Source organism: Macadamia integrifolia, chromosome 9 (genome assembly GCF_013358625.1).
Source record: "Macadamia integrifolia cultivar HAES 741 chromosome 9, SCU_Mint_v3, whole genome shotgun sequence".
Classification (NCBI taxonomy): domain Eukaryota; kingdom Viridiplantae; phylum Streptophyta; class Magnoliopsida; order Proteales; family Proteaceae; genus Macadamia; species Macadamia integrifolia.
This window is the reverse complement of record NC_056565.1, coordinates 21,151,136-21,170,676: the sequence shown is the minus strand read 5'-3', so window position 1 is coordinate 21,170,676 and position 19,541 is coordinate 21,151,136. Positions and strand designations below refer to the sequence as shown.

Sequence of the window (19,541 nt, the reverse complement as noted above, 5' to 3'; positions counted from 1 at the left end):
TGTGGCGACAGCAAACTTAGGAAGAGAAGAGATTGTAAGGGAAGCATACCTCTTGGGTTTTAGGAGGTTCTTGACTTCCTCCTCCTCCTGACTTCATCCTCTCCGCAAAACTTCCACTGCAGCTTCTGCTCTGCTGAGAGAAACAATACGCCCTCCTCAGTTCTCCTCCCTCGCCATTAAAAAACCAGAGGAACCCCTTGTGCTCTGCGTGAGTGTCCTTTTCTATCCACCTGGGGCTCTCTCAGGCTCTCTTGGAAATGGGTCTTGAAAATGGGCCTAAATATGGACCTAGATTTTTTTGGCCCAGATCAGGTTTTGGGCCTTCTATGACCCAGCCCTAAATTATGTTTATGCATTGATTATTTTTCCAATCCACCCCTAGTTTAAATCACTTATTGGGCCGATTCTGATCTGATTCATCCAAAATTTAAGCAATTTGCTTTGGAAAATGCTTAGTGGTGGAATTCTCACTTATCAGAAAAAATTTAAGCCTTTTGATTTGATCTGATTCATATTCTAGTGGTTCAAGCTATAGTTCTTTATTCCACCTAGCTTTTAATTTTCTTTAAAAATTTTTTGTCTAATATCAAATAAAATATAAAAAACTATTAATAATTGCTATAACAAAATGTTATGTGTTTTGTATTCTTGGCCCGTTTTAAAGGTTGACCTATTCCAACATATTTTAATGGCAATTTGAATGAGACATTTTTTTTATGGCCGAAACCCATAGCTCATCATTGATCTTTTGTGAGGTGCGGGGCAAAGCTCCCCTAGTATGATTCAATCTAATCATATGATATCCAATGGATCAAATTGACTTGGAGGAGTATTTATATGTTTTGATGTATTGTTGTATAAGTGTTATGGGAAGAATAAAAAAAAGTATTAATGTGTAAATGAAAAAGAAACAAGAGAAATTGATATCTTCGTATTAGGGTTATTAGACGAGAGTTCTTACTACAAGTTTTGACGTTCAGAGATTTTCATTGTAATCTCTCTTCCATCATAAAATGAATCATTAATATGGAATATTTTTTTTCTCTTGGGTTTTGGGAGTTGAGTTGTTAGGAAGAATGCATGTAGTTTAACCATGGTTAGCTCATTCATTTATAAGTAGCTAACCATGGTTACTAGTTAGTTAACACCTATATAAATTCCCCCTTCCTTAAACCAAAGGCTTCTTTACTAAAAAAAAAAAATCCCAAAGGCTTAGCCCAAACATATTGAGAAAGAGAGAGAGAGTCGTCAGTCATGGCTCATGCAATGCTCTAGTAAGGGGAACAGAAAGGAGAAAATGGGGGAAAAAAATTCGATTATTTTCTCTTTTCTTTGATGATATTGGACTGAGAGTCTGAGTTCGTCGATCGATTGAGCGAAAGCTGAGATTGGGTACGTCTCGATTGATCGATGTTCAAAACAGATACAGTTTTATTAATTTTTTTTTAATCTTCTGCTTCGGATCATTTTTCAGTATGAAACTGATTCTTTATTTTAATTTTCTTCTTCTTCTTCTTCTTCCCCGTTTCTGGTCAGATTTCTGTTAAATTAATTCCATCATCGATCGCGTGATTTCGTACGATAGATTATTTTTTCGATGTCTAGTGTGTTGCATGTACGAATTTTAATCGTTTCTTTTGAAGAATTGTTCATGGATTGGTTATTGGTTTTCAATTTCTGGGTTAATTCCGTTCTGATCAATTTGAGTATCTTGATGCAGGAAACTGATTTTTTTCTCTTTATTGTCGTTCCCCAAGGTATGGTTCGATGACTTTCCCTTCTCGTTGATTCCGATGTTCGATTATTGGTTTTAATGGTTTAATTACCTGATACTGCAGTTTTCCTGATTCTTCAGTTTATTCTTTATTTCTGAATGGTTTCTATTTTTCATTTTTCTTCCCCTCACCATCTCTAAGGTCCTGTGAAGATCTAGAAGAAATTTTGTTATTGTCCATTACAGAATGGCAGCGACGGTGGCTAGGGGTAGCAGTGGTGGAACCAGTAGCACAAGTGCTCAATTGTCTGTTTCGTTATCAGTCCAAGAGAAAGGAAGTAGGAACAAGAGAAAATTTCGGGCTGATCCACCTCTGATTGACCCAAACAAGCTTCATTCTTCGTCTAATTCAGAATGCCCTGGTTATGAATTTTCTGCTGAGAAATCAGTAAATAACCCCCGTCATGGCAAATGTATCTGTGACCTATGCGGCCATAAGCAAGACCAGACCAATGCTTTAAAACCTGACCTTAGCTTGTCAGGTATCCCTGGGCCATCTGAGATTGGGACCAGTCGGCCTAGAGAGGAACTAGACTTAGAGGAGTTCCTAGAAGCTGACTGGAATGATCTTACGGAAAGCCAGCTTGAAGAACTTGTTTTGAGCAATTTGGATACAATTTTCAAGAATGCCATCAAGAAGATTGCTGCTGTGGGTACAGTGAAGAGGTTACCACAAAGGCTGTTTTGAGGTCTGGTCTTTGTTATGGTTGTAAGGACACCGTATCAAACATTGTCGATAATACACTGAACTTTTTGAGAACTGGCCAAGATATTGACTCCTCAAGGGAAAACTTTTTCGACTTACAGCAGCTGGAGAAGTATATTTTGGCTGAGATGGTTTGTGTGCTCAGGGAGGTTAGACCATTCTTTAGTGTTGGGGATGCAATGTGGTGCTTGTTGATCTGTGACATGAATGTATCCCACGCTTGTGCAATAGATGGTGATCCTTTAAGTAGTTTTGGTGGTGATGAGGCTCCCAGGGGCAGTTCCTCTGTTTCTACACTTACCCAATTGGAATCAGAGGCAATCGGTTCTGAAGTCACTCTTCCGAACATAAACAAACCAACTTCTGAATTTGCTTGCCCCCCTACATCTCAATCTGAAACACTCACTGTGACAGGTATACCAAATTTACCTAATCCCCGAAATCCTCTTGTTCTTGAAGGGCAACACCCAGAGAAAGAAGGCCAAAATTCCCAATCTGGTAATATGGAAAAATCCTCCAGTGTTACTGGAGAATGTGTCCAAACTGCATCCCAGTCTTCTACTTTGGAGGAAAAGCCAGCAGGTGGTAGAAAGGGTCATTCAAACATTTCAAAGAGAGATTCAATTCTTCGACAGAAATCACTTCACCTGGAGAAAAACTATCGTGCATATGGGTCTAAGGGGGCTCTGAGAACAGGGAAGCTCAGTAGTTTGGGAGGTTTGATTTTGGATAAGAAACTGAAGTCAGTCCCTGATTCTAGTGGTGTAAATCTGAAAACTTCCTCCTCAAAGACAAGTAATGCAGTGGGAGTTGATGAGTCTCAAGCTGATGGAAATCATAATCTTTCCATAAATGCTGGAACGTCTACACCATCTGTTTTTAATCCGAAAACTGCCAATACTACATCTACATTGCCTACAGATAATGCCCCGACTTCATTTTCAGCAGCCAATACCCCAGCTGTGTTGCCTTCAGCCAAAACCACAACAACATTGCCTACAGCAAACACAGAGCTCCCTCTTTCATTGTTTTCAGGAAGCAATACTGCTCCAAATTCCCCCAGTTTCAATGTTGATGGGAGCTTATATGGGATTCCTTATGACAAGACCCTGGGCAGGTGGGTACCACAAGATGAGAAGGATGAGATGATACTGAAATTGGTTCCCCGGGTGAGGAAGCTGCAGAGCCAGCTCCATGAGTGGACTGAATGGGCCAATCAGAAGGTTATGCAAGCTGCTCGTCGGCTGAGTAAAGACAAAGATGAACTTAAGAGCCTGAGGCAAGAGAAAGAAGAGGTTGTGCGTCTCAAGAAAGAAAACCAAACACTTGAGGATAATACCATGAAGAAGCTGTCTGAGATGGAGTATGCATTGGGTAAAGCTACTGGCCAGGTGGAGCGGGCTAATTCAGCTGTTCGCAGGCTTGAAGTGGAGAATGCTGAGCTGAGGCATGAGATGGAAGCTGCTAAGGTACGTGCTGCAGAGTCGGCTGCAAGCTGTCAGGAAGTGTCAAAAAGGGAGAAGAAGACGCTGAAGAAGTTCCAGTCATGGGAGAGACAGAAAGCCTTGTTTCAGGAGGAGCTTGTTACAGAGAGGCGGACACTGGCTCAGCTGCATCAGGAACTGGAACAAGCTAAAGATTTGCAAGATCAACTTGAGGTAAGCTTGTGCAAGGAGGAAGGCTAAGGTATGTGTTGGCCAGATAAATGGAAAATAAAAGCTGATCTACTGTTGACATATGATGTTATACATGGCATATGTGCAGCATGGGTGGTTGGGATCAGCCACTTGGTGGTGCTATCTCAGGCTCTTTCTTGTGCCAATGAATTGACGTGATTGGATGCTATAACAATACAAGTTACTGTTTTTGTTTGCCAGAAAAAGTTTAAAATTGAAATGGTTTGGAAAAAAAAAAATCTGTGAAAGGCACTGTAAAGATCATTCAATCAGGTTGGAGTTGGACATTGGCATAATTCCTGAGCTGGACATGAAAAATGGCATCCCATGCATGCACATATGTGCCATTTACATTTTATATGCGATCAGAAAGCATTTTTTTTTTTTATCTGCCAATGCATACTTTATTTTCTGTTCATCTATAATTGAGTAGAAAATGTCTCTTGATCAGATTCGGCAATTTGCATGTTGTTTCCATTGAATTACCATGCTTTGTAGATGGATTTAATCTTGCCATAACATTTCCCTTTCCAGCTATTGCTTGGGTTTGTTAACTTTAATCGGATTCTCTAGTTCATTTTGTTGCTTTCTAACAAGAAACTTAAAAAAAAAAAAAAAAAAAAACATTTCAGGCTAGAAGGAAGCAGGAAGAGAAAGCAAAGGAAGAGTTTCTGACATTGGTCAGTTCCTTAAGAAAAGAAAGAGAACAAGCTGAGGCCTCTGCAAAAGTGGAGGAAGACATGATCAGACAAAAAGCGGAAAATGATCTTCAAAAATATAAAGATGATATCCAGAAGCTTGAGAATGATCTCTCTCAATTAAGACTGAAAACTGACTCCTCAAAAATTGCTGCGCTACGGAGGGGCATTGATGGAAGCTACACTAGCTGTCTGACAGATGGAAAAAGTGCATCGGGCTTCAAAGAGATCCAGTCCCCGTCTATCTCTGATTCAATGGCTAATTTCCAGGATTACTTGGGTACTGGAACCCTGAAACGTGAGCGGGAGTGTGTCATGTGCTTATCTGAAGAGATGTCTGTGGTTTTCCTCCCATGTGCTCATCAGGTTGTCTGCACCAAGTGCAATGAGCTCCATGAGAAGCAGGGAATGAAGGATTGTCCTTCTTGTAGGACCCCCATCCAGCGGCGTATTTGTGTTCGCTATGCCCGCCCTTAGCTTTCCATCTGCATTGGTATACTGTTTTGGGTCATCAAAATAATGACTTTTTTGGTCCCTTGGAATTGAGTAATACATCAGAATCATTGAATTCAGACAGTCTAGTTCCCTTATCAATTGTGAGTTTGTTAATTGATGTTGCGTGGTTCTCACTCTTGGGTGCTATATTTTTTAACCAGGTAAAAGTCCATCATTCCTTGCAGTAAATACTTCAGCTTGGATTCCAAAGTCCAAATTGTTAGAATATGTGTGTCTCCCAGTCCCCACTGACTTTTTGATTCTCAGAAGCCATCAACTCTCATGTTTTTTTTTTTTTTTTTTTGTGGGGGGGTGGGGTTCTCTGGTTTGAACCTTTCAGTTGTAAGGGGATGAATTTCTGGTGTCCAACCTGTCCACCCCTTCTCATGAGTTGCCGTCTCACTCTCACCTATTGAGGGTGGAAATAAGTAGGTGTGAACCTGTCAGTAATCGTGGATTGCTCCTTCTGCTGAGCCCAACTGTTTTGTACCTACTGGGTCAATTTCTAATCTAGTGGGAATGGAAAAGAAATATATTCAGCTGTTTAAAGTGCATTGGGCCCTTTTGTAATAAATTATAATTTTTATTTATTTATGTTTTTTTTTTTTTTTTTTTTTTGGGGGGGGGTGGGTGGTGGGGGGTGGTGGTTGTGTTGGGGCATTGGCTCAGAACAAGTTTTGTGCTTGATAGATTTGCAAGTGCAGAGGATTGGACAGTTCAGATAATTGCTATCTGTTTCTCCATCCATCTATTCTTGAAGTTGATATGTTTCTTTATGCAGATTGTGCATAGTACTTCAAACTCTGGGATGATTTGTGTTGGTAAGTGCAGCAGCTTCAATAGCAGCACTTAGTCTGGTGTGAAACCTCTCATGTTTCCCTGTAAGTGCTACTGCTTTTAACCAGAATCTAAACTATTCATTTATTCTTGTTGCCAAAGGGTGCAGTTCCACTTGTCAACCTTCTTCCTCCACTGCACTTTTAAATATGTTTCCAGAGACAGCAATTATTAGCCGATTCTCTGGCAAGGAAGGCCTTATCCGCTACGTGTTGAATAGAGTGGCCACTCTCCACTTGTTGTATTTAGTCTGCTTGTAATTCTGGGTCCTTGAGCTCAACATGTTTTAATGAATAGTCTCTTGCTAACCAAAAAAAAAATCTTGCTTACCAAAAAAAAAAAAAGTTGCAGCTCCAACGTATCTTGATTATATTTGCCCTTGCCTATGTTATTGTTGTCCTTTTTCCTCTTTTCCAAAATGATTCCAAGCCCTTTATGTACTTTTACACTTGCTGCATCTTTTTTTCTTTCGAGGGTCCAAATTGGTTTTTGTATCTTCCTTATGGGTGGCACTTCTGGTTTTAGTTTTTGTCTCAAGAATTTTATGACCTTAGCTGCTCATTTAAAGTTCCAAAGTTCCTTCAGCTCCTCCTCCTCCTCCTCCTCCTGGCTTATGCCTGCACTTGGTCTGATGGGGTTTCTCCACTATGGATTGTTACTAGAACCCACAAATGGATTCCAAAGTGTAACCCTTTCTCCCTATATTCATAGGCTATGTTTGGTTTGCATTCCTAGAATAGATATGGATCTAGAACATATTCTAAAGCAAGAAAATAGATACTAATGGGTTTTAGAATGTGATCTAGAGTTAGAATCCATGCCGAAAATGCAAACCAAACAAAATTATAATTTTTCTTTTTTATCATCTATGTTGGGTGGATGAGGAAAGTTTCATAGGAGGATAGAGACTACCACATAGTCAAGTTGAAAAGCAGTAGCAAAGACAAGGTCTTAATGGATGGCAAAGATGACTAATGAGAACCTGTCAATGCAAGGAAGATGGGGACAAGATGGGACAACAGCTTGTTAAGTCAGATATGCAAAAAGAAGTGGTCCAAAGTTCAAACTCAAAACAGTTTTGAGTGATGGATATATATTGAATTCCAGAGACTTCCTTGCATTCAAACATTAAAAGTCATTTCCATTGTAATATATTTCACTTCCTAGGAAAAATATTTCTTCCCTAGGAAAAATATTTGCATGTCTCTTCTAAACCAAAAGGAGCCTTGGATTGACAGATAACTTTACTTTCTCTCCAAAGAATTTTCCTCACTTAAATCTTCCTTTTCTTTTTGGGCCAGCTTATTAGGCTCTAATGCCCAATTTGGGCTCTATTTATTGGACCATGGGGCTACACTGGGCCTGATTCAGAGGCCTTTAAATTAAACCGGATGGGCCGATGCCATGTCTTGACTTTATGGAACAGAAAACGAATAACAAACTGATGACAGATAGTTAACTCAACTCGATACAAACACCCCGGCCTTTTCTTATCGGTCTGGCTTAGGTTTGACCCAATTTAGACCAAAGATTGGTTTTTCAGCACAACCAATTGACACCACTAACAAAGAACAATCCAGTGCATGAGATTCCCACTACTGTAGGATCTAGGAAGGGTAAATGTACGTAGTTTTACTCCCTGCTTCACATGAGAAGTTGTTTCCAAGGTTGGAACTTGTGACCAACATGTTGCAATAGTGTAACGAAACTGTTGTGCCATAGGCTTGCCCACTAATTAACACCCCTACTAAGGGCAATGCTATTTTATGAATCACAATAGCATCAGGTTAGCATTTCCCTCGATCCAAAGACCTGGCTACAATAGTCTAAAGTTAACCTAAGCTAAATGTTTTGGTCTAGGGTTTACTAGAAATTAACACAATGAAAATTTTTGAAGTGAAAATGACGGTTTTGGCCTCTGCCCCGCATGATAATTTTATTTATTTACATTTTTTTGTTCTTTTGATATTATAATTTTTTTTAGGCACTAGTTCAAGGCTACTAGGCCAGGCTAGACTCATTGAGGGGCCTCATAGAGACCCACAGGGGGTAGACAAGGGAACCACGAGAAATCAGCAATGGGGGGACCCATTGTGCCACATTTATTGCAATACTACTACTTGTTACTATTTTTGAAGAAGGTGAGGGCTAGGTAGGAGGGTTGATCGAGAAACCATCCCTAGACTTACACTAGAGTTCAACTGCTAACTGCCTACTAGTGAGCTAGAACTCATCCCCAACACTGTCATATTTTTATGTACCCAATAAACGAAATTATGCTAACCCTTATTAACATCACCATTGTGGCCTGGACTAAAGATTTTGAAAAAATAATAATAATAATGAAAAAAAAAAAAGGGAAAGAAAGAATTATGAGAGTATTTTCTTTCTAGGGTGAATAGAAAATCTCTTCACCATTGATGATGTGATGCTAGAATTGGACTATGGGTTCACATTCACTTCTATCCCTAACTGTTCATGGTACAAAATATCCTTCTCCAATCCAATCAAAGGAGCATATGGGGGTGGATGAAGAAATTCTCTGTTCATTGTGGTGGAAGAAATTCGGTCCAAGAAACTCTAAATTTTTTTCACAGAATCTAAGCATATAGGAGTATATCCTCTTAATGAAGAAGACCCATATGGCTCCCATTCTTATATTTTCTACCAACTTTTATACATGACCTTTTGATCCATGCATCTAACATCACACCTCTTCTTTATAATGATAACTCATATAATTTTAAAGTAGAAATATTTGTAGGTGGATCGATTTCGATCTACTTAGTAAAATGGGGTTGGGTAAAAAAATTTATGCTTGGTACGATGTGTTTAAAATGGTTCAAAATCCAAACAAGATAAAAAAAAAAAATTATAATCAAAACATCTTGAGAACATATAAAAACCAAAAATAGATAGTATATGTTTAAATGTTTATATTTGAAAAATAGTAGACCGAAAAGAAGACAATGTATGTACGCATATAAATTGTGAAACCAACTCATGTTTTATTAATTAAATATTAATATTTGATGTGTGGGCATAAACATGTACAATATTAACTTTTTTAACAGAACAAAATTTAAGTATTATAAAGGTCCCATTATGCATTTAAAAAAAAAAAAAGGCAAACACTTTTGAAAAAGTTTGCTGTCTTTTTTGGTATTTCCCCCTCGTATCATTAAGATAAATTCAGAAAATGGAAAAAATAGGCCATTTAAAACACGTTTAACCTAACTATGGTCAAAATAGATTTTTTCGGTAGACCTTGATTCCACATGGCAAGTCAGATATGAATATACTTTATTTGCACAGATAGACCTTATGTGTCCTTCCTTACATGTCAAACATAATATGAGATGGCTAAGTGTCGAAATTACCATTTGTATAAGTAACAATCCTCTCATGTATGCAATCTTGGTATGTGGCATCATCACTGACACCACTAAAAACATTACAGCCTGGGCTATAGTTATTTTCATAGAAGGGAAAATTCAACTACTAATAACTGATTATTTGTTGACAGGAAACCATATTGAAGGATGTGTCAGGGCTGTTCTTACTGGAGCACAACATGCACAAAAGAGAGGATGGGTTATAAAGGAGATCTAGACAAACTCGGAACTGCTCAAACAACTTTCGTTTAATTTGGACACTTTTTGCTGGCCCCTGAGTGTGGCTCCAATCTTTTTGTCTGTATATAAATCGTTGCAACACATCACTTATAGATGTGTCCCTGAAACTAATTAGGTTATTTATTTTGAAACCTTAGTTAAAGAAATTTTGGGCGCAAATGCTACTACTAACACTAATGCCCTATCTAACCATGTTAGCTGTTTATAACCATTATATATAGTTTCTTTTTTCTTGTTCTTATCAAAAATAAAAGTGTCATAATTATGAACTATAAAATGGGGTACTAAAAAAAAATTTTTTTGATGGTTAATGAATACAAAGATGTGTGGACATATATGGGAGGGTATGTGATTGCATTTGAAAATGAAAACTCACACATGTCCAATCTACACCACTCCCTCAATATCCAACTGTCAACGTTGCCCGATCAAGATTCCATGAGGCAAAAAAGTAGGTGGCCTACTTAGAAAACCTCTCCAAGCATACTAGCAGTTTCTATGTTTTAAGAAATACTTACTATCCTAATAGAAGAAAAAACAAAGTCTTTGTCTAAAGAAATGCATTTAGATTGGATAATTGTTATTAGGAGCGATCAATGATATTAAGGGATCGTAGATCTTTTTTGTAAAAATTGAAACTATCGAATATAAGTTATCATTAGAGCTAGACGAAGAAACTTTTGTCTAATATCAAATAATAAGGGCGAAAAAAACCTACCAGTCTAGGGCAAGAAATGCCAAACATACGAGCCAACGAGAGCACATATGGGAGCATCTATATAATTATATTGCCCCATTGTCTTTTTTTTTCTCAAAAATTATGAGTAGTATGGAAAAAATGAATATACTAATAGGATAGGAGTATTAGGTGAAAATATCCTCTGCAGTGTGTAGCGGTGTGGTGAGCATCAGATGGCCGAGACAACCTCAGGGCACATGCCTGAATGCTATCGACCATCCGATGTTCACCGCTCCGTGACACTCACTGCAGAAAATAACCGGTCCAGTATTAGATACAAGTCTAAGGTGTATGCATGCTGTTTAACCATGGTTGGCTCATGCATCTATAAGGTGTATGCATGCTGTTTAACCATGGTTGGCTCATGCATCTATAAGTAGATAACCATGGTTACTTTGTTAGTTAACACCTAAATAAATCCCTCCCTTCCCTCAAAGGCTTAAACCAAAAATATCGAGAGAGAGTCATCCAGTACTCATGCAATGCCATAAGTAAGGGAACAGAAAGGAGAAAAAAATGGGTAATTTCCTGTTTCTCTGATGATATTGTACTGAGAGTCTTGAGTTCCATCGATCGATTGAGCGAGAGCTGACATTGGGTACGTCTCGATTGAACGATGTTCATTACAGATACAGTTTGATTATTATTATTTGATTTAATCTTCTGATACAGATCATTTTTCTCAGTAAATTTTGTGAAATTTAATGGAGTTCATTTTTTGCTTCTTCTAAGTTCCGGGTTAGATTCTGTTAAATTTTATCTGGTCATCCATCTCGTGCTTTTGTATGATATAGATTATTTTCGGTGTCTTTTGTGTTGCATGTGTAATCGTTTCTTTTGCAGGATTGTTCATAGATTGGTTATTGGTTTTCAATTTCTGGGTTATATCCGTTCTGATCAATTTGAGTTTCTTGATGCAGGAAACTGAGCATTTGCCTTTATTACCGTTCCTCGTGGTATGATTCGACGACTTTTTCCCTTTCTTGTTGATTCCGGTGGTCGATTATCGATATTAACTATTTGATTACCTGATACTGCTCTTTTTTTCTGATTCTTGAGTTATTGTTTATTTCTTGATGATATTCTTTTTTTTTTTTTTTTTTTTTTTTTAATTGGAATTTCTTGATGATATTCTTTTTCATTTTTCTTCCCATCCCCCTCTCCCTTCTCCCCAGCTGGTTTTAGGATATTGGCACTGCATTGTGGATATATAAGTAGAAGTTTGTTAAGGTCCTGTGAAGATCTCAAAGAAATTTGTATTTGTGGATTACAGAATGGCAGCGACGGTGGCTAGGGGTAGTAGTGGTGGTGGTGGTACCAGTAGCACAAGTGCTCAATTGCCTGTTTCATTATCAGTCCAAGAGAAAGGAAGTAGGAACAAGAGAAAATTTCGGGCTGATCCCCCTCTGATTGACCCAAACAAGTTTCATACTTCATCCCATTCAGAATGTTATGGTTATGAATTCTCTGCTGAGAAATCAGCAGACAACACCAGTCATGGCAAATGTATCTGTGACCTATGCGGCCATAACCAAGACCAGGCCGATGGTTTTAAACCTGACCTTAGCTTGTCAGGTACCCTGGGACCATCTGAGGTAGGGCCCAGTCAGCCTAGAGAGGAACTAGACTCAGAGGAGTTCCAAGAAGCTGACTGGAGTGATCTTACGGAAAGCCAGCTTGAAGAACTCGTTTTGAGAAACTTGGATACAATTTTCAAGAGTGCCATTAAGAAGATTGCTGCATGTGGGTACAGTGAAGAGGTTACCACAAAGGCTATTTTGAGGTCTGGCCTTTGTTATGGTTGTAAAGACACCGTATCAAACATTGTGGATAATACATTGGCCTTTTTGAGAAATGGCCAAGATGTTGATTCCTCAAGGGAAAACTTCTTTGAGGACTTACAGCAGCTAGAGAAGTATATTTTGGCGGAGATGGTTTGTGTGCTTAGGGAGGTTAGGCCATTCTTTAGTGTTGGGGATGCAATGTGGTGCTTGTTGATCTGTGACATGAACGTATCCCATGCTTGTGCAATAGATGGAGACCCTTTAAGTAGTTTTGGTGGTGATGAGGCTCCAGGGGGCAGTTCTTCTGTTTCTACACTTACCCAATTGGAATTAGAGGCAAATGGTTCTGAAATCAATCTTCCGAATCTTAATAAACCAACTCCTGAATTTTCTTGTCACCATACTTCTCAATCTGAAACACCCACTGTGACAGGTATACCAAATTTACCCAATCCTGGCAATCCCCTTGTTCTTGAAGGGCTACGTCCAGAGAAAGAAGGACAACTTTCCCAATCTGGTAATGCAGAGAAATCATCCAATGTTACTGGAGACCGTGTCCAGACCACGTCCCAGTCTTCTACTCTAGAGGAAAAGCCAGCAGGTGGTAGAAAGGGTCATTCAAACACTTCAAAGAGAGAGTCGATTCTCCGACAGAAATCACTTCACCTGGAGAAGAACTATCGTGCATATGGATCTAAGGGAGCTTTGAGAACAGGAAAGCTTAGTTTGGGTGGTTTGATTTTGGATAAGAAACTGAAGTCAATCCCTGATTGTAGTGGTGTAAATATGAAGACTTCCTCCTCAAAGAAAGGTAAGGCAGTGGGAGTTGATGAGTCTCAAGCTGATGGAAACCATAACCTTTCTATAAATACTGGAACCTCTACACCATCAGCTTTTAACCCTAAAACTGCCAATACTACATCTACATTGCCTGCGGATAATGCCCCCTCTTCATCATCCACAGCCAATACCCCAGCTGCATTGCCTTCAGCCAGTACCACATCAACATTGCCTACAGCAAACGCAGAGCTCTCTCTGTCACTGTCTTCAGGAAGCAATACTGCTTCAAAGTCCCCCAGTTGTAATGTTGATGAGAGCTTATTTGGGATTCCATATGACAAGACCCTGGGCAGGTGGGTCCCACAAGATGAGAAGGATGAGATGATACTGAAATTGGTTCCCAGGGTGAGGAAGCTGCAGAGCCTGCTCAATGAGTGGACTGAATGGACCAATCAGAAGGTTATGCAGGCTGCTCGTCGACTGAGTAAAGACAAAGATGAACTAAAGAGCCTGAGGCAAGAGAAAGAAGAGGTTGTGCGTCTGAAGAAAGAAAAGCAAACACTTGAGGATAACACCATGAAAAAGCTTTCTGAGATGGAGTATGCATTGGGTAAGGCTACTGGCCAGGTTGAGCGGGCTAATTCAACCGTTCGCAGGCTTGAAGTGGAGAATACTGATCTGAGGCATGAGATGGAAGCTGCTAAGGTACGTGCTGCAGAGTCGGCTGCAAGCTGTCAGGAAGTGTCAAAAAGGGAGAAGAAGACTCTGAAGAAGTTCCAGTCATGGGAGAGACAGAAAGCCTTGTTTCAGGAGGAGCTTGTTACAGAGAGGCGGACACTGGCTCAGCTGCATCAGGAACTGGAACAAGCTAAAGATTTGCAAGATCAACTTGAGGTAAGCTTGTGCAAGGAGGAAGGCTAAGGTATGTGTTGGCCAGATAAATGAACAATAAAAGCTGATCTACCATTGACATATGATGTTATACATGGCACATGTGCAGGATGGGTGGTTGGGACCAGCCACTAGGTACTATCTCAGGGCCTTTCTTGTGCCAATGCATTGACGTGATTGGATGCTATAAGCCTAATAACAATACAAGTTACTGTTTTTGTTTGCAAGAAAATTCTGAAAAATTGAACTGGTCCTTAAAAAAATTCTATAGAGGGCACTGTAAAGATCATTTAATCAAGTTGGAGTTGGACAACGGCATAATTCCTGAGTTAGATTTGAACAAGGTTCCCCATCCATGCGCATATGTGCCATTTACATTTTGTATGTGATCAGAAGTCATTTTTTATCTGCCAATGCACACTTATTTCTGTTCATCTATGAAGGAGTAGAACATGTTTCCTGCCCAAATTCGGAAATTTGCATGGTGTTTCCATTGAATTACCGTGTTTTGTAGATGCATTTAATCTTGTCTTAATATTTTCCTTTCCGGTCATCGCTTGGGTTTGTTAACTTTATCAGATTTTCTAGTTCTTCTTGGTGCTTTCTAATAAAAATTTAAAAAATAAAAATAAAAATGCAGGCTCTAAGGAAACAGGAAGAGAACACAAAGGAAGAATTTCTGACATTGGCCGGTTCCATAAGAAAAGAGAGAGAACAAAATGAGGCCTCTGCGAAAGCGGAGGAAGACATGATCAAACAAAAAGCAGAAAATGATCTGCAGAAATATAAAGATGATATCCAGAGGCTTGAGAATAGTATCTCTCAATTAAGACTCAAAGCTGACTCCTCAAAAATTGCTGCGCTACGGAGGGGCATTGATGTAAGGTACACTAGCTGTCTGACAGATGACAAAAGTGCATCAGGCTTCAAAGGGATCCAGTTCCCGTCTATCTCGGATACAATGGCTAATTTCCAGGATTACTTGGGAACTGGAAGCCTGCGACGTGAGCGGGAGTGTGTCATGTGCTTATCTGAAGAGAGGTCTGTGGTTTTCCTCCCATGTGCTCATCAGGTTGTTTGCACCAAGTGCAATGAGCTCCATGAGAAGCAGGGTATGAAGGATTGTCCTTCTTGTAGGGCCCCCATCCAGCGGCGAATTTGTGTTCGCTATGCTCGCTCTTAGCTTTCCATCTACATTGGTATACTGTTTTGGGTCATCAAAATATTGACTTTTTGGTCCCTTGGAATTGGGTAATACATCAGAATCATGGAGTTCGGACAGTCAAGATCCCTTATAAATTTTGAGTTTGTTACTTGATGTTATGTGTCTTCTTTCTCTTGGGTGCTATATGTTTTAACCAGGCAAATGTTTATCATTCCTTGCTGTGAAAACTATCAGCTTGGATTCCAAAGTTCAAATTTTTAGGATAGATGTTTCTCCCAGTCCCCAGTGACCTTTTGATTCAGTGGACATCAACTCTCGTGTGTGTGTGTGTGTGTGGGGGGGGGGGTGGTGGGTGGGGTGGGGGGGTTGGGAGGGGGGGTCCTAGGTTTGATCCTTTCTTTTGTAGGGGGGATTCTTCTGGTGAGTCAAACTTGTCCACCCCTTCGCAGTTGCTGTCTCACTCTCACCTTGTGAGGCTGGAAATAAGAAGGTTTGAACCTGACAGTAATTGTGGAATGCTCCTGCTACGGAGCCCAACTGTTTTATACCTTTTGAGTCACCTATATTGCTCTATACATGTGTCTTCAAATAGAAGCACTTGAGTCTGATGTGAAATCTCTCATGTTTCCCCTGCAACTGCTTTTAACTACAATGTAATCCATTCTGTTATTCTTGTTCCCAAAGGGTTCTGTTCTAATGTATCCTGCTTATCCATGCCCTTGCCCTTGCCCTTGCCCTTGCCCTTGCCTATGTTCTTGTACTTTTTACTTTTTCCAACAATTACTCCAAACCCTTTAATATACACTGATATACTTTTACCTCATATTGCATCATTTTTTCCCCTACAAGGGTCCCAAATTGGATTTTTTTTTTTAACATCTTCCTTGTTTGTGCCTCTTCTGGTTTTAATTTTTGTACCAACAACACTTGGCCTTATCTTAATTTAATGGGGTTGGCTACATGGATTTATACACAACAAAATAGAAAAAATCCAAACAGAAAAAAGGAAAAGGGAAAGATGAGAGAAATCAATCAACTTGGGATCCCCCCCTCCCCCACCAAAAAAAAAACAATGAAAAGCTCCTGTTAATTTTGGAGCTTCCAGTCACCATGTAACCATTTCTTCATCTATCTATTCATGACACATGCATACGACAGGATTTGATCTCACAACCTCCTTTCTTGGGTGTAGGGCTCTTTGAGTTGAAGTTGTCACCATTAGGTCAAGCTAATGCTCATTGTAACCAGTCCTCCATCTCTCATAAACCATCCTATATTCTCGATGCTCTTTGCAAGGGAAGTGAGGAAAGGCAAGAGAAGTGGGGAAAGGCAAGAGAAGTGAGGAAAGGAAAGGATTGGAAAAGAAAATATTTTTTTTTAAAAGAGATGTTTACATTTCTTTTGCAACGATGATTTATATATATATATATATATATATATGTGTGTGTGTGTGTGGAAGTACATTTTAGCATTTCTCTCCCAGTCAAATGGAGCCTTGGAATGATCAGGAGTTTCCTCACTCAAACGGTCTTTTTTTCATTTTGGGCCAATTTATTGGGCTCCAATGCCAATCTTGGCGGAATTTATTGGACCATGGGCCTACACTGGGCCTGATTCAAAGGCCTCTAATTTAAACCCGCTAGGGCAAGGCCATGTTTTGACTATATGGTAGAAGGTTTGAGGGTACAAATTATGAGAGAGATGCGTTTTTTTTTTTTTTTTTGCTAAAAGAGAGAGAGATGCGTTAATGTCATTATTTCGACTAAGGTCAATATTGTGCTTATGTTCAATCGCTGCATAACATCATCATGATTACTTTTATTCCTGAAGATCCTTCCAAATACATGAGCAAGTAGAGATCCTTCCAAATTTATGAGCAAGGAGTTGTCTTTCAAAGAGATTGTTTGTTACCAATGTTTTAATGTTCTCTCCCACCACCCGGCTCAAACACAAAGGAGACTATAGAACCCCAAAAAATCGAGAGCTACTACACTACACATTTGCTCATCACTCTAAACTTAACACTCAATACATTTCTCTTTATATTTCTAGAAATACCCTTAGGACACCCTAAATAACAATAGATGATATATCTGTTGAGCACTAAACGTACATGCAACGTATTAAGGCTTCCATCTTAAAACCAATTGGTTTAAAGTGGGGTGACCTTTTATACTTGATAGTTGAGTCACCCACATTCAATGTATGATTACCTTAATACTTTTCCTAACGTACAGGGTTTCTTGTGGCTTCTATCTTCGTCGGTGGAACAAGATGCATCATCGACGAATGTCCAACATACCCACTTTGATATCATACTAAAACTTCCATCTTAAAACCAATTAATTCAAAATATAATGACTTTTTGTGGCTCTTATACTTGATAGTTAATTCACCCACAATCGATAAACAATTATCTCAATACCCGGAACCAAACTTCAACATCAAAACATGAATCGACTATGTGACGTGAAAGCTATGGCAATACTTGCTCTTGAACTCATCTATTTGTTATATTATTTGTGGCTAGAAAGAAATTGTAGTGGACAAAAAATAGGTTAATATAGATAAGGTGGTTGAGACTTTTGAGAGTTTTCTCTTAACAACGGACCATGACCATCGAAAAAAACAAAGCGAAGAATTTATGAAATGAAAGACGAAAATAAATAAAGAGGTCTCCTCTCTCTACTAGACCAAGACACTTGGCAACATATTGTTGGACCAGAACTAGTATATTTCACTGGCCCACCAATCCCATTCCTACGTCACAAGCCTAAGTAGCAGCATATACCGACCTTACCTTAATATAACCTCATTTAGTGATCCTATAGCTCCTACCTATTTAATGACAGAATTATCCTTAATTTATTAACTCAATATAGGGTCTTCTTGCCTTTCAATGATGGAAAGTGTACATATGATGTCATAATTCTTAACAGAAAGAAATTCTACTTCCGAGCTTACCCCCAGGAAATAAGTGGATAGCAAGGGTCAGTGTCGTCATTTCTCCAAAAAAAAAAAATAATTCACCACATTCCAAGACAGCCTCGTAATGTGTACTATCACATTACTGTGCCCTGCCCCACCATCCCTTCGTGCAGTCTGATTGGAATAATCAGTGGGACCTAATTGTCCTAAGATCACATTTTTAATTTTTAAAACCTAAATTCAACCACATAACTACTGTAAAACGCGTGTAAAACGCGTTCCCCTTTTTTTACCGTTTAAAATGCGTTTTCCCGTATGCTATTATACAATACGGGAAAAAACGGAAACGACAAAAGAATCCGTTTTAAACGCGTATCCCTTTTTTAAGGGTAAAATAGGAATTTTATAAAAAAAAATAAAAAAAAAAAAAAAACCTATTAGTAAAAGTGAAGAGTGAAGACAATATAGTATTTGGTTTTTTATTTTTAACTTCCATACTATTTATAGGAAAAAATCTCATCTTCTTATAATCCAATGAGTAAAGAGAAGTTAAATCTAGCAACATCTCATATTCTTGTAGCCCATTGTGCTATTTTATCTTGGGACTCCTAGAGCTTTTGAAATATTAAATGCATGTATACACAGGTAATAATCTTTCAAATTGCATGAGTATACTACCGTTTTTTTGGTTTCGTTTTTTTGAAAACTACACGTTTAATACTCGTACCGTTCGTTTTCGTCCGTTTGCCATTCCCTTTTTTTTACCCTTTTTTTTACTGTACCGTTCATCATTTTATCTGTTTAAAACCCGTACCGTACGTTTCTGTTTTTTTGCCGTTCCCGTTTTAACTAACAATGCGCATACTACGCATGGTTTAATGTATCGATATCGGATCGACTGTATCAGTTGAAAACGATACTAACACTTTATTGAGCTGAATTGATTATCCATATTGTTTTATAAGGAAAATCGTAAAGAACATATATTTCTTTTTTTTTTTTAGAAAGTAAGGATCAAATTGGTTGATACACAATAATTCGATTCAATATGAATAAATATCGGTATCAGTATCATTATAACTAAATCCATACTCCTAAGTTATTATTTTGTTTACATTTTTTTTTTTTTTTTTTGCAAGAAGATACTGACTGTTTGCATGGTTACTGTATCAATGAGCAGACCAATAAAAAACCCCATGAACGCATCTAGGCGGAGGCCATCATGTAGAACCATGCAAGTGGGCAAAATTATTTTCTTCTTTTTTTTTTAATGAGAAAAAGAATTAAGGTCTCTGAAAAGACACATTTATTTAGCCCATGAAAACAATATCTAGGTGTGAGCATGGAAACGACAGAGTTTCTCCCACCTTTTTTTTTATATATATATATATAAATGAACAGAAAAAAAGAAGCCAGGCCATACAAACCAATAA

The 19,541-nt window shown here is 38.7% G+C and overlaps 2 protein-coding genes across 4 annotated transcripts; both read left to right on the top strand.

The window, feature by feature from the left end:
* The first annotated feature begins 1,188 nt into the window (after positions 1 to 1,188).
* Positions 1,189 to 5,467, top strand: LOC122089294 (putative E3 ubiquitin-protein ligase RF298). The gene is given in 5 exon segments (XM_042658898.1): positions 1,189 to 1,392; positions 1,721 to 1,757; positions 1,917 to 2,421; positions 2,424 to 4,138; positions 4,789 to 5,467. Coding segments are annotated over 3 exon segments (2,718 nt in total). The 5' UTR covers positions 1,189 to 1,392; positions 1,721 to 1,757; positions 1,917 to 1,961; the 3' UTR covers positions 5,332 to 5,467.
* Positions 5,468 to 10,999: 5,532 nt separating this feature from the next.
* On the top strand, positions 11,000 to 15,333 carry LOC122089374 (putative E3 ubiquitin-protein ligase RF298). 3 transcript variants are annotated; one of them, XM_042659048.1, is made up of 4 exons: positions 11,000 to 11,158; positions 11,481 to 11,516; positions 11,834 to 14,018; positions 14,656 to 15,333. In XM_042659048.1, the coding sequence occupies exons 3-4, from the start codon at positions 11,835 to 11,837 to the stop codon at positions 15,196 to 15,198; spliced, it is 2,727 nt and encodes a 908-aa protein (XP_042514982.1). In that variant the 5' UTR covers positions 11,000 to 11,158; positions 11,481 to 11,516; position 11,834; the 3' UTR covers positions 15,199 to 15,333. The 3 variants fall into 3 exon arrangements, with proteins under 3 accessions (XP_042514982.1, XP_042514983.1, XP_042514985.1); XM_042659049.1 differs by having other exon boundaries at positions 11,736 to 14,018; XM_042659051.1 differs by lacking the exon at positions 14,656 to 15,333 and adding an exon at positions 14,125 to 14,568.
* The last annotated feature ends 4,208 nt before the right edge of the window (positions 15,334 to 19,541 follow it).

Excerpts from the sequence above, each read along its gene's own strand:
- LOC122089374 (XM_042659048.1), top strand. The coding sequence starts at position 11,835 with ATGGCAGCGACGGTGGCTAGGGGTAGTAGTGGTGGTGGTGGTACCAGT. Across the intron at positions 14,019-14,655 it reads ATTTGCAAGATCAACTTGAG|GCTCTAAGGAAACAGGAAGA; the intron begins GTAAGCTTGTGC and ends ATAAAAATGCAG.